The 25,105-nt window shown below is 41.9% G+C and overlaps 1 protein-coding gene and 1 pseudogene across 1 annotated transcript; one reads left to right on the top strand and one right to left on the bottom strand.

Annotated features, from left to right (window-relative positions):
* The first annotated feature begins 4,608 nt into the window (after positions 1–4,608).
* Positions 4,609–13,571, top strand: LOC147426006 (methylecgonone reductase-like). The gene is made up of 5 exons (XM_086498074.1): positions 4,609–5,123; positions 5,602–5,783; positions 11,773–12,013; positions 12,984–13,163; positions 13,239–13,571. Exons 1-5 carry the CDS (start codon positions 5,001–5,003, stop codon positions 13,464–13,466), a joined length of 954 nt encoding a protein of 317 aa, XP_086354200.1. The 5' UTR covers positions 4,609–5,000; the 3' UTR covers positions 13,467–13,571.
* Positions 13,572–15,059: 1,488 nt separating this feature from the next.
* Positions 15,060–15,614, bottom strand: LOC147426005 (mitochondrial carnitine/acylcarnitine carrier-like protein pseudogene; annotated as a pseudogene).
* Positions 15,615–25,105: the final 9,491 nt, after the last annotated feature.

Raw genomic sequence — 25,105 nt, 5'->3', positions numbered from 1 at the left:
CAACCTGTGGGAAGAAATGCCTCCAAAGACTACCTATGCAGAAATTTGTTCTCAACCTGTGCAGGACTGCTTTTGCAGCATTCTCAGCCTCTGCAGCGTTCTCAACCTTTGCAGAATTTCATTTTCAGCGTGATCATCCTGCATTCTCAGCTTCTGCAGTAAGCATTCCCAGCCAGCGTTCTCGGCCTGTGCAGTTCTCGATCTGTGCAGTGATACGTATGACCTTGGTAGCGCAATTCCTTTTTATTACTCATGTATCCATTACATGCAGACTGCGCCATTGGATGGATTTTCCTAAAAAAGAACTCAAGTCAACTCACAGCTTTTCCAAAAAACAAACTCCAGTCGACACTCTCCTTTCCCCTTCAACTTTCGCTTTCAACACTTATTTGCCACGTTTTCCCATTTTCAACTCATGGCTTTTCCAAACAAGGTAAAGATTTACGGCGGCCTACAGGAGAGAGAGAGAGAGAGAGAGAGAGAGAGAGAGAGAGAGAGAGAGAGAGAGAGAGAGAGAGAGAGAGCGCTACCTCGACTCCAACGAAGTGAGAGAGTGGGGGGGGGCACTCCCATTTGCACGCATTAAAATCCAAAAACGTTCAAATGCCACATGGAGAACATCCAACAATTCAATTAAATGATAAAGGAATTGCACCAAAAATCTTCGCTTTTCCTTATGCCCTTATGTATGAGTGTTATATTAATTGACCTCATGAAAACATAACGCATATAAAATATTAGTGAAGGTTTAGGGATTCATCCAATTCTTGTATAAATATATCAATAAAACAAATTATACAATAAAATGATGCATGCTATTAAATGAAATAAATACATGATATTTTTAGGATAGAAATGAATATTGAAAATGTCTAAACCTAATCCCTAATAATAATACATGCACTAAAGTAACAAGGTGACATTTATGTATCAAAACAAAAAGATCTTAGTTGTGAAGTTTTTTTAAAACTAATCTCTACTAATAATACATGCATTGAAGTAATAAGGTGACATTTGCATATCAAAACCAAAAGTCGAAAAAAAAATTCTTAGTGGTGAAAAAAATCTTTCATGTAAGGACAATTTATAAAATTTTTATTAGAAATTATTTGTAAATGAAAAAAAAATTTACAAGAAAAAAAGTATGTCTTAAATAAAAAAGTTGACAAGAAAGTAATTAAATCTTTAAATGAAGAGACCATTTGTAAACAAAGATTAAAAAAAAGTCAAGTGAGCATTAAATAAAGGGACCAAATTACAATGATGAAAAGAGACACTTACATTATAAAAGAAAAATATAACCTTTATAAAACTTATAAACTAAACAAAGATTTAAAAAACAAAAGAAGTCAAGTGAGCATTAAATAAAGGGATCAAATTACAATGATAAATCTATTTACATTATAAAAAATATATAACCTTTATTAAACAAGGAAGTCAAATGAGCATTAAAAGAAAGGACCAAGTTGAAATGATGAAAAGACCCATATACATTATAAAACAAGGTGAGGATTCACGATGGCCTGTTGAAGGTAAGGGGGAAGGAAAGATTTATTCAAGAGGGAAATGGCGTAACCAACTACTACACTTGGGTGATAGAAAGGTTATACCATTTTCCTCTTGAATAACAGGTCTTGAGTTCAACTCTCCTCGTCGGCTAGATCTCTAAGGTCTCTTGGGATAGTTTCCTACGACGTTAAAATTCTCTTCTTCTTCTTCGTCTTCTCTCTCTCTCTCTCTCCCTCCCCACACACACTCACATGCACACATACATATACATGGAACCTCTCTCTACGCTCTTCTTCTCGTTGATAAGTGCCCTTTTAATCTCTCTCTCTCTCTCTCTCTCTCTCTCTCTCTCCACACTTACTCACACACACACACACGTATACACAAATACACAAGCACGTGTTGAAATTGACCTATCTACCATTCCAAAAGCTGATTTACACAAGAAGATGTACTCCTGCTAAAACTAATAGTGGGTTGTCCACAAAATTCCTCTCTTTGTCAACTCTCTCTCTCTCTCTCTCCAGTTACATACTTGAGTTGCATCAAGATCTACCCCATGGATGTCCGAGCTTTGTCATAAGCAGGCAAGCCCTCCTCTCTTTATAAAATATACTCAATGTTTGAGTTTTTGTTAATGTCTCTGTCATGTGCATGTACATACATACATGCACTCACTATAGTAACCGATAAATTGAGAGAGAAGGGACACCAACACAGGTACCCAATGCCAACAATTTTTCAAGCACTTTCAGAAAGGATATAGAAGTGTCTCTTTATAGTTATTTTTAAAATTTTGAAAATACACTTGTTTGTTTTCAAAATACACGGATGCCGTTGTGGCAAGGTACGGTAAGTAAAAGTTTGTTAGTATAGTACACCTAATTTGTTCTTGGTAGCCTCTGGGAGAGAACAAATGTGTAATCTTCAGCACCTCAAGGCTCGGCTAAGCTTGAGGTCTTTTTGTAATTTCTTTGAGATTTAAATACATTCACTTACTATTGTGATTTTGGCCAAATTTTTTTATTTGAAAATACACTTTCACAAATTATTAAGAGATATCAATATTGGTCTTAAAAAAAACCCTTTGAAAAAACAAAGGCAATTTTATCTTTAAAAATTAAGTTCTCATAAAACAATAAAATATCCACAACAATTGTCATTTTTTTGTTATGTGCACTTAAACTGGACTATTTACTTTATGTAAAGTAGAAAGGCTTTTGACTTTACATTTTCCAAAGTCTTTTTGCTATGTGTACTTAAACGGTTCAGTTACTTTGTGTAAAGTAGAAAGCCTTTGATTTTCAATTCCCAAAAGTCTTTTCATTTTTTGTAATGTTACTATTTACTTTCACATTTTAAATCTTCCTACCTTTGAGTTTTGCATTTTAAAATAGAAGTCTTGTAAGGTTTTCTCTTGAATGAAGCAATGAGTGACACATGGAGGGTTTTTCCTTCCTTAAAAAATTTAAGCTGCTTCATATATAGTATATAAGTATAGAAGTCATTTTCAAGCATGCAAACAAAGTAAATGCTGCCTTAGTTTAAGCTTTCTATTCACAAGACTTTTGAATCCCTTAGGGACACTTGTCTCTAAAAGAAAGTGATTTTCAAGCATGCAAACAAAGTAAATGCTGCCTTAGTTTAAGCTTTCTATTCACAAGACTTTTGAATCCCTTAGGGACACTTGTCTCTAAAAGAAAGTGATGTAAGGAAACAAAAGGGACAACAAAGATATTTTATAAAGAACCTTGCCATGTGACGCTCATCTAGCCAAAGAATCCAACGGCCTCAGTTTTGCAACAACTTTGCACACTTAATCCTATGGCCTTCCACAGGCCAACAAAAAATTTAAGCTGCTTCATATATAGTATAGAAGTATAGAAGTCATTTTCAAGCATGCAAACAAAGTAATTTAAGCTGCTTCATATATAGTATAGAAGTATAGAAGTCATTTTCAAGCATGCAAACAAAGTAAATGCTGCTTTAGTTTAAGCTTTCTATTCACAAGACTTTTGAATCCCTTAGGGACACTTGTCTCTCAAAGAAGGTGATCTAAGGAAACAAAAGGGACAACAAAGATATTTTATAAAGAACCTTGCCATGTGGCGCTCATCTAGCCAAAGAATCCAATGGCCTCAATTTTGTAACAACTTTGCACACTTAACCCTATGGCCTTCCACAGGCCAACAAGCTCACTTGACATGTGTCACCAATCCATGATTCTTAATCAACGGTCCAAAAAGTACACCAATTATCCACTCACTCTCCTATGGCCTTCTGAAGACCAAAAACAAACTCCAGTCTACTCTCCCCTTTCCCCTTCAACTTTCGCTTTCAACACTTATTTGCCATGTTTTCTCATTTTCTAGGATTACTGGATTGCCCTTCGCTCTCACGCTCACATATGCATGCAGCGGAGTAGGGGGTACCCAATCCCTTTAAATCAGAAAATAGGCACATTACTTTTACAAGGAAAAGGAAAGAGCGTTGCGGAGTGAGATTAGTTGCTAGGTGGAGGCCATGCCTTATACTCTCTCTCTCTCTCTCTCTCTCTCTCTCTCTCTCTCTCTCTCTCGCGTGCGCTCATGCGCCTGTCGCCATTGCTATTTTTGACAGACCAAGCACCTGCGGCAATGCTTGAGGGGGGTTATCTTTCTGCTTTTGTAGAGATTGCACATAGTTTGCTTTCTCTCTCTCTCTCTCTCTCTCTCTCTCTCTCTCTCTCTCTCTCTCTCTCTGCGCACAAGGCAAGGCCCCCTCTTTGTCTAGATGTGTGCAAGGTAGAGGCAGAACGACAGAAGGTAGGGGCTGTAGCCTTGTAGGCCGCATTTGTCGATATCTACGCAAGGTAGGGGCGGGACGAGAAGGGGTGCAGAGAAAGGAGGGGATATGATCACATCTCTGTCGCCATCTACGCAAGGCACGAGCAAGAGGGGGGCGCGCACGTTCAGAGGAGGGAAACATAGGGAGGCTTAGGAAATGGAAAGTGAGGGAACATGGAATATTCCCATGTATTACATTTTCTTTTGTCTTTCCAGTAGTCGGCTCGTTTTTCTTCTTCTTACGCAATGTGACATAGGCGCGTGTCACACTGGGACGGGCGCCCATGGGGATTTGCAGGTAGTGGCAGCCTTTTCATGTCACACTGGATCAATACTAAAATGTTGTCTATAGGCTTCAGCGAACAGGCATTGGCCAAGTGGTTTGACGAGCGCGTTTCACGCTGCAGGACAGGGCTCAAGGCCTCTTTCGCGCTCTCCCGCCCTCACTTTTTCAGTTGTCCACCACTTTGAGAAGATGGCCGGGCAAGCGAGGCCGCCCCTCTGACAATACCTCGCGGCCAACTTCGCTTTTTTTCACCGACGAATAACGGCGCGCCATCTCAGCTTGACCGCATTTGCCTGCCCCAGTGTGACACGGGCCATAGTCTGTTGAACTCTCAAATTATTCACGGTTACCAAGTCGTAAGCAACAGAGCAGCAGCAGCGATGGCTGAGTGCGCAATTCTCAGCACAGGAGCTTCCATTCCCCTCCTTGGCTTCGGCACCGCCTCTGACCCATCAAGCGCTACTCACGCTGAAAAGAAGGCAGCCATTTCCGAGGCGCTAAAGGTTCCCCCCACCCCCGATCCCCCCCCCCCCCCCCCGGGCGGGATGCAAACTGAAGGTCTGAATGTTAACACGTGTGTATACACACAGATACAACACACACCTCATTGACATATCCGCGTATGTGGCAACTGAGGCAATGTCCATGCATAATGGATGTGTTGGTTGTCACAAACACTCCGAATTGTTCCATGCAAAATGTTGCATTGCTCGTCACAAACAAGGGTCTGAGTGCACACTCAAGTGCACCCACATAGAGACAACCATGGAATAAATCAAGTTGTGCTCATTTGTGTGGTCTGAATGTTTATACACACGTGTGCACACACAGATCTATAATAATATCAAGCTGTGTATGTGTGGTTTCGAAAAAAACCAGCATGATTTGAGGAATAGCTGGAATGTTAAGAGTGGCTCATAAGAAATATATAGAATTGATGGTGTGCAAGGACTTTGACATGAATAGTGGGTGTTTTGATAGGTAGGTTATCGACACTTTGACACCGCAAATGCTTACAAGAGTGAGGGATGCCTTGGGGAGGCCCTTAACGAGGCCATGCAGGCTGGCGTTGTAAAACGTGAGGATCTCTTTGTCACCTCCAAGATTTGGTGCTGTGATTGTTTTCCTGAAGGTGTTTTACCAGCTCTGAAGAATAGCCTCAGGTTCTGTCTTTTCCATGTAGCTCTTTCTCCAAAGTATACACCTTATTGTGTTTGAGGTCTTTGAATTTTCAGAACTTGCAATATTCAAAGGGACTAAATATTCTTGATCAAACTAGCTGTATTTTTTATATTTTGCATTAATTTGGCGCTTCACTGCACCGTAATGCCCCCTATTCACTGAGATAGGGGTTAAAATATGTTTTCAGGAAACATCACCCTAAACACAACCCACTTCAAGAGCCAGCTGTAGGGTTGGCCACCCATGTAGGTCGACAGCATCCCTTATTTTGGGCTCTCTCTCTCTCTCTCTAGGTCCAATACCATAGATAGGCACTAATCTTGTCTCAAGGGATGGAGTTGAGACATCCACACTAGTAATCAATGAGACGAATAGAAGTTTGAATTTCATGTAGGCAGCTGAGCCATGTCCTCCGAATTGAACTGCTTTCCCACATAAAAGTATGGCTTGCTAGAGCTTATCTGATCCTTAAGGATACCTTTGTCGCATTTAGTGACCTCAATTGCACCTCCAAAGCTGTACACTTCATTGAGAGACTCACTCATAAAGGGAAGCAAGGTGGTTTCAAATCTTCTTTGTGTTGGTGATCAAGTTAATCTGATTGATCATAGGTGGAGTACTATTGAGAATAATTGTTACGGGCAAGCCACTTAGATGAAGTGAATCCATGGTATACATGATCTATTAGAACTTTAACGATTCCGGATAGACGATGGGAGAGTATTGCAATGGATTTTATCTTCAATCTCCCGAGAACTTAGGGTGGGCAGGCTCCCATCTGGACTATTCTGGTTAGGTTAGTAGGTAGGCTCCCCTCTCTATGGCGTGAGAGGTCTATGCTATTTATTACACAAATATGGTACAATGGTCTAGATGCAATGGACTTGCCGCAATGTCGATGACAATGACGACGACGACGAGGACGGGCTGAAATCTGAAAACGCTAGGTCTGAAATCTGCAAAACGCTGACTTCTGTTGAATTTTGAATCTGTGTAAGCGATGGCGACGACGCGACAATGATGTGTTGAAAAACGCAGATGTTGAAATCTGCAGACAGAAGGCTGAATCTGAAAACGTTGGCTGACTCGACCGTACCGCGAGGATCTGCTGCGGGTAGGACTGATTCTGCGAGGCTAAGTGCTGAAAACTGAAAATGCTGATGCACTGGGGTTGATCTGTCGCCGGAAACTACAAAATGCTAGGCTAGGTCTGTAATTGCAAAAACGCCTGGACTGATCTGCAATCTGCGGCTGTTGGGATCTAAAAACGCTGGCTGAAATGGGATGTCTAGGTTTGTCTTGTGGTTGAAAACGCTAAGTGTCCTGCCGGACTTGCTGAGAAGGTGCATTGCAAGTTGCTGGAACTTCTTCTGCCTCTTCTGCCAGAAGTGCTAGCGCTAGGTTTTATTTATAGTAGCTTAGCAAATTTACCCTACCCAGTTTTTCAACGAAAGTCACTTATTAAATAATAAGTGAAAATGGATAGGGAAAATGGGTATTGTGCACTGTAAAATGCTCATGATGTATACTAAATGTCATGCTGTGTGCAACCAAAGGATATGCAACTACTCTAAGTGCTTGGACATGCACGGCCTCCGCACAGGCTCACAAAGGTGCCAAAACACTTCCTAAGCTGACTTGAACCCTAGGCTTGAAGTAGCTTGTCCACATGCACATAGGGTTAGATGTGCATGTGACACTCATGGTCAACTGAATCGGAATTTTGGGATCTCTTTTGGAAGGTGAATGAGGTGAGAGGAGAGGAGAATACAGAAAATAATTGGGGTTTTTGGGTTGGGTTCTTTTCTTCGTTGCTCTATCCCTCTGGCTCTCATAACTTCAAGAAATGTAGTCAAGAATACTGCTTGCAGAACCGTGAGGCATAGAGGAATTCGACTACTTTTCTCTCTTAAGGGTGATGAAGGTTATGGGCTTCTCTCTTAAGGGTGATGAAGGTTATGGGTTAAATGTTATATGGTGATTACGAGGGATGATCTCAACCGTTTCTTTTGAAATATTTAATGAAATCGGTGTGCAATTGGACGTCTGTTAGAGAATTTGCATGTGTTTGTGCTCTCCTCTATCTACCATCTCTCACAACCAAAGGCCCCGTGTCTTCCTGGTCCACCTTGTGAACACATATCGATGTGACAACGTGCACTCGCTTGCATAATGACAAACATATGAGCTTGCAACCTTTAACTTACAAGAAAGGTTAGAGAAGGGAAAACACTTTCACAAACATGCATTTCAAGAGACACGCGTATACCTATAAAGCAAAGAAAAATCAATTTAATGGAAAATAAGACATTGATTGGTTTTTTCAATTTGAAAGCTACCACTGAAGTTTACAATGTCAAAGAGATAACAAATGCTAATTCAAATGATATCCATCTACTTGCTATACTCACACAATGGACAATAGACAAAAGGGCAACTTGGAAACCTCAAAGTCTCTACTTCACTATCTTCTATTAATACAAAGTGAGGCCCTTGGAGGAGGGTTTGAGAACCGTCTGGTGTCTCATTCTTTTCTCTCTCTCAAGTCTTAGCACCTTCATTCGTAGTAGCATTCACTTTGTTTGTGATCATTGCACTTTCTCACAAAAGGAACGGAAGGCTCTCCCCGTAAGTAAAAGGAACCCTTGAGCACAGTTCGGAGCACTCATCTTGAGCAAGATCAACATTCACTTCCGCTGCACCTTACATTGGTATCAGAGCTTTGGCAGTGTTCTGTATCACTCAAGGAAAGAACCACAAGAAATTTTTTTGCTTGTTGCGGTCGCACGTAACCAAGTCCACTTGGGCGTGTCGATGCCTAATCGTGTTTTGAAGAGTGACAAGTAACCCAAGAAAGAAGGGCTTGTCCAGCCTCCCCTTGTTCCTCTTTTCACTCATTGAGAGCGGACCGTGCACTTCGTGGCCAACCAATCGGCGTGAGGTGGGAAAAAGCAACCTTGGTGTGAGCGCAAGGCCGCCAAGGGGTGCGCCTGCAGGGAAGAGTCGAGCTTGAGTAAGAGAAAAGCCTTTTCTAACACCGATTGCAAGCTAAAGAACTCAAGAATCTCAAGAACCTCAAGAACCCAAGTTCCTCGAGAACTTAAGTACCCAAGAACTCAGTGTATGGTCATCTTTCGAAGCCGAATGGATACTTTGCGTGAAGGTGATGAGCATGGAGGTGGTGATGAAGAATTTTCCCCACCAGGAGGTTTTTCCGACCCTCCCCCTTTCCCATCTACGCCATGGGTTGTACCAAATCCTATGGAGGCTTTAGTCAAGACGATGATGGACATGATGCTACAACAAGAGGTGCAACACGCCGCCTTGGATCGCGACCGCGAAGAAAGAAAGGCAGCCTTAGAGCGTGAGCGTGAGCAAGCGCGCTTGGCGGCCAAAGAAAGAAAGACAGCCTTGGAGCGTGAGTGTGAACAAGCGCGCTTGGCGGCCGAAGAAAGAATGGTAGCTATTAGCAAACACACGAAGCCCAACACATAGCGGCCGAAGACAGTTGAGTGGCCTTGGAATTAGTACGTGAGGTGCAGAGACACCAACGCATGCAAGAGTTGGTCCTATAGGTACTCACCTCGAAATTCGAGCCACTCAAGGACGTGGGCGAATCATCCGGCAGCACAAGTCGAGAAGCGGATTCCAATAACCCCGTCACTGAGAAGTTGACATTTAGTAAGTATGACGGTAAGATGGATACTGATGTTATTCGTTCTTGACTGCATCAATTTAATGCTTAGTTTGCGACAACTAAGAAAACAGGAAATAGCAAAGTTTTGACGGCAGCCATGTATCCCTTACCAGTGATGCCATTAATTGGTATCAAGCATGGCAAGAGGCACAGTTGGCCGCGCACCTAGAGGAAGCTGAGATAGGCATGCCCCTTTTTTTCAATTGGGCCGACTTTCAAGACAAGCTTAAGGCGCGGTTCACATACCTACAAACATGGAATCATGACAAAAACTAAGTACATTGAACTTTGTGTTGATGTATGCTCATGTGTGCGTTGTGTTGGGGAGCATATATTAGTACCTAGTTCTACACCCACTATTGGGCATTGATGATGTTAGTGGGATGTCGTGGTATTTAGTCAATACTATGCATGATGGAGCTGATGGTTATATTGGCTTGTGGGTGACTACCATGGGTCTATACCTTGCACTTCTTTTTAAGGGTGAATCTAGGCTTATCCTGGATTCAGCTAGGTATATTATTTAGTCGTATAGCAGACATGTAGACTTCACATTGTGAAGGTTTTGTCCGAGTTACGACCAATCGTTATTGTGCTAATTCTTTCTATGTTTTGTGGCGCGTATGCCCTATCAACTACCTCATTTTTGTGCTAATTTTTCCGATTTAATGCTTCTTTTAGTGCTAGGATTCATTATGGTTGAGTCTGCCCTTGATCTCCGGAGTCATGAGAGAAACTCAATACGTTGAACTTTGTGTTGATGTATGCTCCTGTGTGTGCGTGTTGTGTGTGTTGTGTCTGGGAGCATATGTTAGTACATAGCTCTACACCCACTATTGGGCACTGATGACGTTAGTGGGGATGTCGTGGTATTTAGTCAATACTGTGCATGATGGGGGTTATATTGGCTAGTGGGTGACTACCATGGGACCTTGCACTTTCCTTTAAGGGTGATTCTAGGCTTATCTTGGATTCATCTAGGTATATGGAATGCTTATTGCATGAAAAAAAGAGTAGCAGACTCAATAGAAGAGGTTGTTTTAGTGAATTATGCTTTTTGTCAAAAGTATTGACAAAAAGGGATAATTTAGGAATATAGGAAGGAGGAGGCTTAAAGTAGTGAAGATAAGATCAAACGTGGAGCAAGCCAAAAAGGTAACTAAGAGAGTTATTCAGATAATAGAGGCCAAGAGGGTGATGAGGTTGTCCTTAACTGTAAATCTTCCCTTACATTGAAATAAGTGCATTGGAGTAATCTCCTGTTCTGTATGTTTAGTTGGTTACAAACTAAACATACACAGAAAGCCAAAAAGGTAACTAAGAGAGTTATTCCGATAATAAAGGCCAAGAGGGTGATGAGGTTGTCCTCAGCTGAATCTTCTTCCCTTTGTCAGTTACATTGAAATAAGTGCATCGGAGTAATCTTCTGTTTTGTGTATGTTTAGTTTGGTTACAGAAGTGATTGGAATATCCTCTTGTTTGCTCTGCACCTTCCTAGACAAAAATAAGTGTTGGTGGTGCTTGATTTTAATCAAGGGCCTTAGTAGAGATTTCTAGGGTCTTACCAACTAAAATAGTAAGCCCTTTGGTCTGATTACACTCCCTCCGATCCTTTGACATGAAGTATATCAGCTGCCCTGTCAAGCCCTTTAGCTTGGAGCCTCTAAACAGATCCCGGTTGAGTACTGTACTCATACAAAAAGATGTTAGAAGATTATCCTCTCCTAGAGATTGCCCACAGAGTTCTGTGTATGCTGTAGTGAGTTAATGGAGAATATTTAGTGGGCGCTTTACGTAACCTGTGGAGATTGTGAGCCCTTGACTATCTCTTTGGAGTTTTTTCATCTATTAGATACTTGTAGATTTGTTCTGCCACTTTTCTGACCCAGGAGGATTAAGGAGGAGAATTATTTGTGGAAAGGAAGTGGCATCGAGCAATAAGAAAAGGCAGTGACGTGAGAGTTGGCTGTAGCAGCCTAGCAACTTCACTCTAAATCCCACATTCAAAGCAGAAGCATAGGCAGTGTGTTAGCTCAAGAATGTGTGAAGCTGCTGCTCTTTCAGGGAGTCAGTTTATTGATGGTGGTCTATATTCTGGTGAGGTTGTTGCAATTTGTATCCGAAGTGTAATGTCCTTTTGGGGATATGAAGGGTCAAGCAATCAGAAGGTGTAGGTGTTATTTTTTGGTTGCTTAATTTGCTACATAGACAGGGCACTCTTTGTAAAAGAAGATATGACCACAGTATAAAAGTCTGCCAATCCTTTTTTGCAGCGAGTTGCAGCTGGACTACCTGGACCTCTATCTGATTCACTGGCCTATCAGATTTAAAGAAAGTGTAAAATATGTACCAAAACTGGAAGACATTTTGCCGTTTGATCTCAAAGGTACATGGCAGGCTTTGGAAGCTTGCGTCAAACAAGGCCTCACAAAAGCCATTGGTGTCAGCAACTTCTCATCAAAGAAGATTACAAACTTACTTGAATTTGCAGAGATCCCACCGGCTGTGAACCAGGTAATAATATTTACCATGTTTTCAGGAATTATGTTCGTACTTCATGTTTTTTGGAATTATTTGGTCTGGAATGAGCTATGGTATTCACATTCCTAAGATCTTCATTAGGTGGTTGTGGCAGTGGTGGGCTAATTGATTAGGGTGTGCACATTTTAGTTTAGACCTAAATTAGGTTTGGCTAAAGTTATGTTATTGGTTAACAATATAGTGTTTCCTTGGCTCCATAGAGAGATAATACATAGTAGGCCTCTATTATAAAGAGGAGACAGCCACTAGGCACAGCATGAGTCAGAGAAGGCATATGCAGTGACCGTTGGTCTTGATGATAAGGTGTGGAGTCCCGACGAGGTCGTTATAATAGAGATGGTGCAGTGCCTGCCTGTGGTGGAGGCCCCGTGATGGGAGCTAAATAAAAGCTAAATAAAAGTTAAAACATAAGTAGAATGAAGGCCAGTAGCCTTTGGAAGATGGAGGTCTCATGAATGACCAAAAACATGGAGAGCTCACTGGCAAAATATGTAGCCTGCGTTTGTGCAGCTGTCGTAGGGAATAGTCAAAGCATAAGGAGAGACTGTGGTGGCAGCTTGCTGAATAGATGAGTGCGAAGGCCCAAAGGGATATGCCTCATCAAAGCTCTCCCCATCCTTTACACGACCCATAAAAACATGTTGAATGTGAACGATGTGTACAGAACTTGACAACCATTGCTTGAAATAGTTGCACATAACAATAGCTGATTAGCCAAGGTAATTGATAGCTACATATAAATCTACAGTATGTTGAAGTGTAGTTGATCAAAGCATACACATCATACACCAAATAAAATGTGGCTATGAATGTACGGGCTATTTACAAAATTAGTATAAGAATAACTTTGCCTTTGCCTTGGCCTTGGCCTTGGCCTTAGACCCACATTATGATGCTAAATAAAATCTCTCTGTTTATTGAGGGTGAATATGCTGTTTTTCAGGTAGAAATGCATCCCATGTGGCAGCAGAAGCAGTTAAGAGAGACCTGTAAGAGGGCCAACATACATGTGAGCGCCTGGTCTCCGCTTGGGGCTCCTCGTCAGATGTGGGGCTCCCCAGCAGTTTTGGACGAGCCAATCCTTCAAGAGATTGCAGCAAAACTTGGAAAGACTCCAGCACAGGTCTTTGTCCTGACACAAAGGAGGCTTTGGTCCCTTTCTCTTACAAAGTTTATAAATATGGTTTTTTCTTGCCAGGTTGCATTGAGATGGGGTTTGGATAATGGGGTTAGTGTCATAGCCAAGAGCTTCAACAAAGCAAGGATGACGGAGAATTTTCAGGTCTTTGGTTGGCATCTCAGTGATGAAGACCACGGAGCTATCAGCAAAATCAAACAACATAAGAATTTTGACGGGAGCCTCTTCTTGCACCCCGAGTTTGGCTCTTACAAGAGTGTTCAAGAGCTATGGGATGGAGAGATTTGAACCTCATTAGCTTCTGTTAAATAATTTCATATTACAGATGAAAATATCAATGATGCCTGTATGCTGCTATTACTATCACAAAATCTACCTACTTTCGGTGCTTGATATCAATATTGCACAAATAAGTACATCAACTAGAGTGCTTCGTTAGCTATGTTCCATCGAATTGAGATCGAATAAAATATTGAAAACTGAGAGAGAGAGAGAGAGAGAGAGAGAGAGAGAGAGAGAGAGATTTCATGAAAGATAGTTATATTTTTTTACCTGAGAGTGTTTGGGATACCGATCGTCGTGGTCGAGTGGTGTACTTCCGCATAAATTGGTTACCGATTGTAGTGCTTCAGAGGGGTACCTCGCCAAAAACCACAAGGAGTGTTACGAGTTTTGTCAAGCTCAATGTTCATGATCATACAAGATGTCAAATGTTATTAATTGTTTGTTGTTCCATTTTTATGTTAAAAAAAAGAAAGAAAGCATGCAAGTCTGTTTGCATGGGGGAGCTTGCACAGTCCTCCCCAATTTTTATAATACGAGAGAACGTGCCATTCTCACGGCAGCGTGCAATTTTTAGTGTGTTCATTAATTGCATTCTCAGTGTCAAAAATCAGAAAATGATAATGCTTACTCACCGTGCGATTGAATGTCATTGCCAATGGACTTCCTTGCATCAACGATGTTGGGCATCTCCTGTACTTAACCCGCTGCAAGAGACTATATCCCAGGGAGGATACCCTTCAAGAAGATTTTTGTGCTATCGTGAGAACACCACATTTTGTATACATATCGATCAAACCACCACCAAGCATGAAATCGTACTCCCAACAAACGTTGACTAGCGATCATATCGTGAATTCTAATATCTATGGCTGTGTATGTGATTGCACCTACTGACCCGCATGCCTTCCAGATTTCTGTGTAGGCGTAGTTGATTGCGTCTGGATAGAGACCCTTCTTGTGATCTTGTGGCGGGTCCCGCACAAGAAGCTTGCATAAGGTCACTAGCCTTCAAGGTGCAAGCATAGGTGAATGCATTTGTAGAAACGCCTTCCGTTTGCATCTGCTTCATGTTGTTTGTATTATGGGAAAAGTGCATTCCAATGCTTTGCATCCACTGAAAATATCCTAGAGCTTTCTGGCCTAGCTCTTGTTGCACACATCCCACAATCAGTGCATTCAAAGAGGCGACATTCCTGGCAAGAAGCTTCTCAAGGACTTTTTGTGCTTTGTCAAGCGCACCACATCTGGCATACATATCGCCCAAGGCATTGCCAAGCACCACGTGACTAACAATATCAGTCTCAATTGTTGTGTCCATAAGAGCATCTTGCGTAGAGCTACATGCCTTCGAGATGCACGCATAGGTGATTGCATTTGAAGAGAGGCGCAACTGGAAAGAGGCCCTCGCGTCGCATCCACTGAAAATAGCCTAGAGCTTTCTGGCCTGCTCTCGTTCGCGCACATACCACAATCAGTGCATTCCAATTGTTGTCTTTGCCTACTGCTCCAGAGATGCCGCATGCTTTCAAAAGAAAGGTGAAGGTGAGACCATTTAGAGAGATTCTCTGCCGTTGCATGCCTTCAAAGCCACAATCTTCAAGATGCATGCATATTTTCAATACCAACATCCATAGGACCATTATACATCACGACCTTGCTGGCCATGGAGCCTGCACCCACAGAGCCACCTATTATACCAGCTGCTGCAAGGCTAGGACTTACCTTTGCCACAGTGGCAAGAGAGCTTTGAGCTTGCAAGCGGCACTTAATGAGCTTTGTGGGGCAAGCAAGGAAGGAGACAGCCAAACCAGCACCGACACCGCATAAAAATTGTTGAGAGATGGTTAGGGGTGCTCCAGGAGAGTTGCGGAGGAGGACTTCCATCTGGCCACGAGCAGTGAAGAGGACGGCATTGAAGGCAGCTACGGTAGCCGAGGGGGCACCCATACCTTTGTAAAGGCTAGCACGGCCTTCAGAGTTGAGAGTTTGCTTCACGGCGTCGATGGCGCCTGTGTATTTGGGGGGGACGCCTGGGGACGGAGCGGGCTGGCTTTGGAGCTTGACTTTGATGATGTCAAAGGGGTGGCCAACGAGGAGCTGGGCGACGCCCCCCATGGTTCTTGCTGCGAGATCTTTCGCAGCGTCGGCCATGGGGCCTTCTTCCCTTACTGCAGCTGCTGCAAGCTCCCTACGATTGCCCCGACGATGGAGCGGCAAACTCGCTCGCTCTCTTTTCGCTATTTTTGCACGATCCCAAGTCTTTTTAGAGCTTCACAGCGCTGTTTTTTTTAGAGATGAAGTGAAGCCACGTGGGCTGCTGAGGGGCCAAGAAGCGAAAATTTGCCACTTCGCTAACGAAGTAATGAAGCTCTAGGAAATGCAACTCAAAGGCGGAATTCGATATTTTAATCACATTATGAAATTAAGAGGGAAAAAATTGTATCGATCCATTGCAATGCCACGCATTGGCATACAACTTTTGCATGCCTGTATCCTTTTTTTTTTTTTTTTTGGAGAGAGTAGAACTTTGAAATTACAACACACACACCCAACCCCCGTAGGTGGAGGCAATCCGACTCTTAAGGTGAGTCATCCCAGCCGGGTTAGGGTGGCCAATCCATCATTTGGACTAGGGGAATAGCCCCTAAGGGCTACATGTCATACGAGTTGTCAAGGGGGTTTGAACCCAAGACCTTTGACACAAGGGGCTCTTGCTCTACCAACTGAGCTAGCTCTCGTTGACCATGCCCGTATCCTTGCTTTTGAGTTTGTTGGCTAGGCATACCAGGATCAATGCACACATCCAGCCCATTCATTGCCCACAAATTAATGTTTGTCACAAATTGTCTGAACTTGTAGCACTGACCCCATTAGTCATCAACACAATCAAGAACGGTTCAGGAAAACAATTTTAAAAACCTTTTCATCAAGATGTAAGAAAGAACTTATCTATCTTTGGGAGAGTTTTAGATATATAAACCTTCAAAAAAATAGCTCAAACTTGTAAAACATGAAAGAGATTTATGTCCTCACAAGAAATTGCAAAGTTCGAGGCTGTGTGACACTCCTACATAGACAAATATATATTGTCGATTTCATTGCATTTTATAGTGTTAGAATGGCTAAGTAGCCTATTGCCACCATGTTACTCACACAATTGTATGGCACCATCATAATTTTACCAAGAAAATTTTACCAAGAAAATTAGTAATCAAAGAGTGCAACTTAGTTGATTGAAGGAAGCAGTGACAACCATCATGCATACAACTTTTCCAAGCCCATATTCTTGCTAAGGCTCTCTTAAAATAAAAGCATTGGACATTAAACGATGCGACTGCCTACGTGGTACTACCAATCGTGGTTGATTTTAATTATCTTCAAATGATTAATGGCGAGCACTACTACCACATAGGTAGAAGCATTCGAAATTTATCATCGCCCGACATTACATATGTTGCATACATTGTAAACCTCAAGGTTATTCTGAAAAACAGCCTCGTTTTGCCAAGGAAGAGGAAGGGGTCTTCTCTTGTAGTAAAAGAAGGTCGTTTAGTCAAAGCGAGTTGGCCTAGGACATGCAATTCTGTAACATTTAATGGTCTAGTAACTTGTGTGTAGCGAAAAATAGCATAGACATAGTGAGCTTTTCATTAGAATAGATTCCTAATGAGCATAGCAAGAGTGCTTGGATGGAGAGAGCAACAAAAGCATAACACCTAGTTAGATAGGCATGATACTTCAAAAAGAGAGAGAAATTAAGCTATTGACAACACTTGAGGACCGGATTTTCATGGAGCTGGTCCCCCCTCCAAAAGGCTTTGTATTATAGGTTTCCCCCATCAAGGGAGACATTTTACAATACAATACTTTGTGTTCCTTAAATAACTTGCTGGTGCAATGAAGATGGAAGCTTCAAGCACCAAGCTCACACTTGAAAATACAACATCAATTCCCTCACGGTTTCAGACCCAAGACCTCACACACCTTCGAAGATGGTGAGAGCTAGCTGGGTATGAGAGTAGATCGAGAGGAAGAAGGAGTATTCTTACAAGAAAGAAGTATGTCTCCTCACATAATCACTCTTAATAGCTTAGCATAGCTTAGTAATTAGCATGGTAGAGGAGATGAGCATGCATTGAAGCTTGGCTCTTGGTTGGATTTGCATCACAAAGCCAAGAGTTGTTGGTGTAGGCCTCCCATCTCAAAAGCTTGGAGAAGATGATAAGCTTTCCATTAAAGCTTGGAGAAGGAGATAGTCTTCTTTTCTTCACACATGAGCTTATGTATGTGTGTAAGTGATAGTGCCTTGCAAAAATCAGCCTCCTCTCTCTCTTGGTCGACCCCTCCTGCTTTTTAATCATGCTGGCATCCTATTGGCCCCTGCAAAGCTCAGCCAATGACAATTAAGAAGCATAAGTGATAGCCTTGTGACATGTGTCCGCCTTTCCCCTTAGTCTTCTGGCCAATAGGAATCATGCAAGCCATTGGCCCGCTGAATGCTCATTGGACGCCTTGGGAGACTGTCCAATAGTTTTCTAGAGAGCTTAATTTCTATTGGTTCTTTTATCAAGTGTTTTTAAATGAATTAAACTAAATTTACTCTAGCCTAATTCTCATTGGTCCACCTCTTTGGCCATCTAATAGGACTTGAATGCACCTTGGGGGCAACTGGGCTAGGGAGCTGACATCTGTCCACTATGCCCTTTGTGTGAAGGGGGCTTGCAAGAGTGTGTGTGTGTTTCTCTCTCATCCCCTACATAAAAGGCTTGCCCCCTCAAGGATAGGGATGTGGGAAGACTTTTGAGTCTTCCCACAAGTATCCAATTTATCCTAAGCTTGATCATTGGACATACCCTTTGAATTTTGGCACCGTAGCATTTCTGAAGTCTTAATGGGCTAAACCTTAGGGTCTTTGAACCCCATTAATGCACATTGCTCTTTTGCAGATGGCCCCCCCTTTGGATCCTTATTTTTCCGCCTTTCGATCCCTACTGTGACCGGTCTGCCAGCCTAACCAATATTCTAGCTTTTTCTCCCTTGGTACTTTCCCATATTAAATGATCAGTTTAACATGAGAAAATCATTTAGGAGAATTAGATATTAGTTATTATGACATTACCTCTCTCTTGAAATCATAGTCGTCCTCGACTATGGGGTAGAGAAGATAAAGCCTAGTCACTAGTCCTTTTTCTAGCGGGTAGAGGATCCCTATCTTACCCTACGACATCATTCCATAATGGATGACTAATCCATTTGGTGCTTCAAAGCCTAAGCTGCCGCAAGCATGTCTGCGCATTAGTCCTATCAATCTTTCATAGTAGAGTGACAAGCTCTACTTGGTGTTTGGAAGACGTCGTCTCCACAAACTTGTCCTAAGCATGCATACTTCTTAACATTTGTGCACAATAAAAAAAAAGAGAGTCTTATAAGACAAAAACTTTTTTCAGTTTAAACATTTTTACATTTGCTTACTCTAGGGAAGCATTGTAAGCATTGACAAGGTTAAGGTTTAGGTTATCCTTTAGTTGTATTCCTTGCATCCATCTAGCATCTTCAAAAGGATAGTTCTTAAACTTAATAAGATACTGTTGGATAATATTACCTTGTCTTCATGTCGGAGAATGGACTCGGGTTGCAGCACCTCTTCTTAGTCCTCAATCTCCGGTGGGTCTTCAATAGTTGGTTTTTGAGGTGGCCCTCCTTTGTAAGGCTTTAGTAGGTTCATATGGAAAGGATTGTGTATGAGCCAATGAATGGGCAACTTGAGTTGATAGGCCATCTCATTGATTGGTTTAAGAATTTGGAAGGGACCATAGTACCTTTTTGCTAACTTAGCATAGTATTTTTGGTGTCCCGTAGGATTCTTGCCCGTTGTGTGCCTTAATAGAGCCTTGGGAAATTTAAGTAAGACCCAATCATTTTGTTTAAAGGCTTGAGATCTTATGTGCTTATCAGCAACAACCTTTTGCCTTTTCTGTGAGATAGAGATAACATCCTTAATCGTTTGGAAAGATTCTTGTAGGTCTCGGCTATACTCATATGGAACAAAGATCTTCCCATGTACCTTAAGTAGTAGGGGACTTTTGGATCTTCCCTCAATTACCTTGAAAGGTGCTTTTCCTGTGGATGTATTTACAGTATTATTGTAGGCATACTCCACTACGGGTAAGTACTTCTTCCATTGGGACCTTTGATCTACTTCCGTTACGTAGGCTTTTAGTAGATCATAGAATTGTTAGGTTAGCTATTTCACTTTGGCCATCTGTTTGAGGGTGATAGGCCAAAGAGAAGTTTAGCCTTGTCCCTAAATTCTCAAAGAGACTCTTCCAAAAATTAATGGTCATTCTAGGATCTCTATCCGACACTATGGACATTGGCAATCCATGGTACTTGAAGATTTGTGATATGAAGAGGGTTGCCATTTGATGGGCTTTGATAGTCTTTTTGACAGGTATAAAATGAACTTGTTTGGATGAACTTGTCTACTATCGTCCATATTCCCGTATTGCCATGGATAGGCTTAGGCAATCCAAAGATAAAATTCATGGATATGCTCTCCCATGGTGAATTAGGGATTGGTAAAGGTTGAAGCAAGCCAGGTTGCTTCTCTCTATCAAACTTCGTCTTTTGGCATACCACACATTTAAAAACATACTCTTGTATGTTTTCTTTCATGTCAGGCCAATAAAAATATGTTTCTATCCCTTTTAGGGTAGATTGAACCCCTCGATGCCCCGCATAAGGAGGAGCATGAGATTCATACATTACTTTCTCACGTAGTGAGTTAGTAACGCATAGTCTATTGCCATAGAGAAGATAAACATCTTGTAAGGTAAATGGTTCCTCTTTCTTTCCTGATGCAAGGGCTGAAATCACATCTCTAAAATCGGGATCGATAGCGTACTCATCTATCATAGAAGATAGATCATTGTGAGTTGCTATGGAAACCGCATTCACTCTCGGCCATCTTGAGAGTGCATCGGCTACTTGTTTATGCTTGCCAACAATGTGAGCAATATGAAAATGAAATTGAAAAAGGAAAATTTTCCACCTCATTTGTTTGTCGGAGAGCTTGGTTTGCATCATGAAGTACTTAAGGCTTTGGTGATCTGTCCCCGCAGAATGAAAGGAGTCCCCAATAAATAGTGCTTCCACGAGTCTAAGGCATGTAGAAATGCGAGGAGTTCCTTTTCATATATGCCTATAGCTTGCTCAAGAGGGTCGAGCCTTTGACTTTCGTAGGCTATGGCGTGCCCTTCTTGGAGCAAAACAGCTCCAAGGCAATCACCACAAGCGTCACACTAGACCTCAAATGGCTTTGAGAGATCCGGTAGTGTAAGCATAGGTTGAGAGATAAGATTTTCTTTAAGCTTTTCAAAAGCATTGTTCTCCTTGGCAGACCATGTATACTTAACATTTTTCTTTGTTAGGTCATGTAATGGTCCCACGATTTGTGAAAACTTTTCTATGAAGCGTCTATAGGTCACATACCTATAAAGCTTCTTAGTGCATGTAGATTCCTTGGATGAGGCCATCCTTTTATTACTTAGCTTTGATGGATCCATTTGGATACTATCTTGAGAGATAATGTGACCTAAATACTGAATCTCTTGTAAGAAAAACTCACTTTTCTTTCGATTAATAAAGTTTATTCTCTCGTAAGACTTGAAATATTACTTGGAGGTGTTTCTTGTGTTCGTCTAATGAATTAGAATATATGATTATATCATCAAAGAATACTCCAGTAAAGGTTCGGTGAGGCCTGAATAGCGGTTAAATGTGCATGGTGCATTGGTCAAGCCAAAAGGCATGACAATGTATTCGTAAAGACCAAACGTAGTGTGAAATGTGGTCTTTATAATATCTTGATCAACTATCCTTATTTGATGGTAGCCACTTTTTAGGTCAATCCTACTGAAGTAGGTCGACCCTTGCAGCTTATCAAATAGGTCTTCTACCCGTGGAACGGGAAACATATTCTTGATAGTGATCCTATTTAGTGCTCTATAGTCGACACACATACAATATGTGCCATCTTTATTTTGCACTAATAACATGGGTGAACAAAATGGAGATGAGCTAGGCCTAGCCATGCCCTTCTCAACTAGCTCATGCACTTGCCGCATAATCTCCTCTTGTTGAGCTTGGGAAAATCTATAAGGAGGTTTATTAGGCGGTGAACTTCCTGGAAGAAGTTCAATTGCATGGTCATCATTGCCTCGTTTAGGAGGTAGTTCACAAGGGATGTCGTCAATAAAAACATCTTGAAATCCCTTGGGAAAATTGCATAAACTCTAATTCCTTGTGATTGTTTATATTTTCTTTTGCTAAAGCATCACGTTCATTTTGAGAACCTTTAACAAAAATCATGTACACGGAAATAGAGCTCTTTATTGACTTATTGAGAGCTTGTGTATGTACAATGGGTATGGTGTTACCCAACTCCTTAGCATCTATGTATATATCTTTTTCCCTGAACCTAAAGTAGGTTTGCCTTTCATGGAATTTTACATTGGCAGCCATGCGATCAAACCATGGTGCCCCTAGGATTACATCCTTGTGCTTGAGAGGAGAGATAAAGAAGTCCTCCTTGTCCACATAGCTTTGGACATGGAGCCTCAATTTCCCAATTAAGGGAGTGACTGAGGCTTCTTGCCCCTTGAAAGCACCATTGGTGGGAAGGACATCTCCCATCTCATAGGCTTGGATGCCTAGCTTGGTGGCCAACTCTATGGATATAAAATTGTCAGTAGAACCAGGGTCAAAGAGAATAAAAGCATCATGTTATCTTACATTTCCCCAAGCATGGCATAGAGGAGATCCTTTGTGGTAAGCATCGTCTTCTTGGATTTCGACCAAGGTAGCTCTAGGAGGCTCATTTCGTGTATTCTTATGGGGACAAGCATGATAGGCATGCCCTTGCTCCCCGCACTTGAAACATCGATTCTCTTTACGATAACGATCAAGCTCTTCAGGAGAGAGTTTATTTTTGCCTTTATAAACTCCCTTCTCCTTAGCTTTGTTGTTGTTGGCGTTGCCTTTAGGAGACTTTTGTACATTGTCCTTCCCCTTGGGCTTGTTATTACGGTCCTTGTTCTCCGTGGGCTTAAGATTTCTCTTAGCCCCTTGTTGGAAATTGATTCGTGAAGCCACCATGGTATGGTGTATGACCACAGACATGGTGCGTGGCCTTTGGGAATTGACATACTCCGCCATATCTTCATTTAAATCCGCATAAAATTGTTGTTTTTGCTCTCCAAAATCCATCTTTTTGAAGACAATGGCTTTGAGATGTAAGTTCCAAAAGTTGTCTACATATTTGTGAATAGATTCGTAGGGAGAGAGCTTCAAGATTTTCCATTCGGTGAGTACTTTATCTTTGGCATCGGTAGCCAAAAACTGCTTCATGATGGAAGCTCTTAAAGCTTTCCATGTTCGTGGAGCTTCATCATTTTCCCGTAGGCTAGACCACCATTGCCTGACGGACTTTTGAAAATACATAGCTACATGGCGTAGCTCAGAGAACTCCGTGAAGCCCTCATCTCCAAACGCCGTATCGAATTGTTGAATGAAGGCCAAGACTCTGTCCGTAGCACCAAAGGTGCCATCAACGTAAGGAAAGAGGTGTTCTTTCCTCCCTCTTTGAACTTCTTGAGCTTGGACGACCTCTTCCACGTGGCATAGGATTTCCTATGGCCTCTTCTTTTTGGTGGTTCGAAAGCTGCATCATCACTTTCTTTAGAAGAGGAAGAATTTGAGGAGGATGAAGAAGAGGGTGACCTCTTTCTCGCCTTTTTCTTCCCTTGTTCCTCCTTGTTTGCACCATCACTTTCTTCATAAGAGAAAGAGGATGAAGAAGATGGAGAAGAGGGTGACCTCTTTCTCGCCTTTTTCTTCTCTTGTTTTCTTTCGTCCCTGTTTGAATTTTGGTGTGGAGAAGTGTGCGATGGTCTTCTCCGTTTAGGGGTGTTGGAGAGCGTTTTGCCCGTCGTCTTCGTGGAGCCATCTCCACCGAGGTGGCATGAGACTCACTTCTTTCTCGTTCCTTCAGTGGGGGCTCTACCATTGAAACTTGAGTTCTCCTTTGGGAAGGAGATGCGTCGTCAAGTAGTATATTTTTGAGCCCTTCACACAGATCCTCTTCTTCTTCCCTTATCGGAGAGAGGCCTCTTTTGGAAGTCTCACAAGGAGGCTTTCTAGGTACTTTCTCTTCTTGGTGGGGAGTTTGGAGAATCTCATGAGCACATAGCTGCTGTTGCACCTCACTTTGGAGGGATGGATTGCCCATGTCTTGTTGAAGCCTAGTAACAAGGTAATTAACAAGCATAGGGGCATCATTAGTAGCCTGCTCGTTAGCAAAATCAAAGCTATCAACATTAATTTCACTCTCTTTACTATTGTCAGCCATTCTAACAACTTTTAGGTGTAAAATTTTTAAGTGTACTTTGGCACTTCAAGCCCTAGTTGCTGCTCCTCTTAACCCCTTTAGAAAAGCACTCAAGCTCCTGTACCCGTGGCTTGAATATCATTAATTGCAAGGAACAGAAGAGAGGGTCTTTCACCACCAAAATAGTACCGGCTCTTGTCAAGCTTCTAATAGCTCAATAGTGGTTAAGCCGTAGGCAAGCCCCGTAGGACTCAACTATTAAGACCATAGCTCTTGACGGTGATGCCCCGTTATCTGCACGAAGCACGCGCACTGCAAGGCTGAAAAATCCCTATTCTATGTACTCAATTGCAATTAATAATACCAACCATTTATAGTTAGCTTGAGGACCTCTCTTCTTGAGCAAGCAAAGAGAAACCTTGGGCTCTGATATCAATGTAACAGTTAATGGTCTAGTAACTTGTGTGCAGCGAAAAATAGCATAGATATAGTGAGCATTTCATTAGAATAGATTGAGCATAGCAAGAGTGCTTGGGTGGAGAGAGCAACAAAAGCATAACACCTAGTTAGATAGGCATGAACAATACTTCAAAAAGAGAGAGAAATTAAGCTATTGACAACAATTGAGGACCTGATTTTCATGGAGCTGGTCCCCCCTCCAAAAGGCTTTGTATTATAGGTTCCCCCATTAAGAGTGACATTATACAATACAATACTTTGTGTTACTTCAATAACTTTCTGGTGCAATGAAGATGGAAGCTTCAAGCACCAAGCTCACACTTGAAAACACAACATCAATTCCCTCACGGTCTCAGACCCAAGACCTCACACACCTTCGAAGATGGTGAGAGCTAGCGGGGTATGAGAGTAGATCGAGAGGAAGGAGTATTCTTACGAGGAAGAAGTGCTCACATAATCACACTTAATAGCTTAGTAATTAGCATGGTAGAGGAGATGAGCATGCATTGAAGATTGACTCTTGGTTGGATTTGCATCACAAAGCTAAGAGTTTTTGGTGTAGGCCTCCCTTCTCAAAAGCTTGGAGCTTTCCATTAAAGCTTGTAGAAGGAGATAGTTTTCTTTTCTTCACACACGAGCTTATGTGTGTGTGTAAGTGATAATGCCTTGCAAAAATCATCCCCCTTTCTCTCTTGGTCGACCCCTCTTGCTTTTTACTCATGCTGCCATCCTATTGGCCCCTGCAAAGCTTAGCCAATGACAATTAATAAGCATAAGTGATAGCCTTGTGACATGT

The sequence above is a fragment of the Adiantum capillus-veneris genome, chromosome 24, assembly GCF_014529385.1.
Source record: "Adiantum capillus-veneris isolate H3 chromosome 24, ASM1452938v2, whole genome shotgun sequence".
NCBI lineage: Eukaryota > Viridiplantae > Streptophyta > Polypodiopsida > Polypodiales > Pteridaceae > Adiantum > Adiantum capillus-veneris.
The sequence above is the reverse complement of the archived record's forward strand: the minus strand, read 5'-3'. Positions and strand labels throughout refer to the sequence as shown.

Bases quoted from the DNA above. Each gene is read 5' to 3' on its own strand.
- LOC147426006 (XM_086498074.1), top strand. From the start codon at position 5,001: ATGGCTGAGTGCGCAATTCTCAGCACAGGAGCTTCCATTCCCCTCCTT. The intron at 5,124-5,601 runs GTTCCCCCCACC...GTGTTTTGATAG, and splicing joins CCATTTCCGAGGCGCTAAAG to GTAGGTTATCGACACTTTGA. The intron at 13,164-13,238 runs GTCTTTGTCCTG...TTTTCTTGCCAG, and splicing joins TTGGAAAGACTCCAGCACAG to GTTGCATTGAGATGGGGTTT.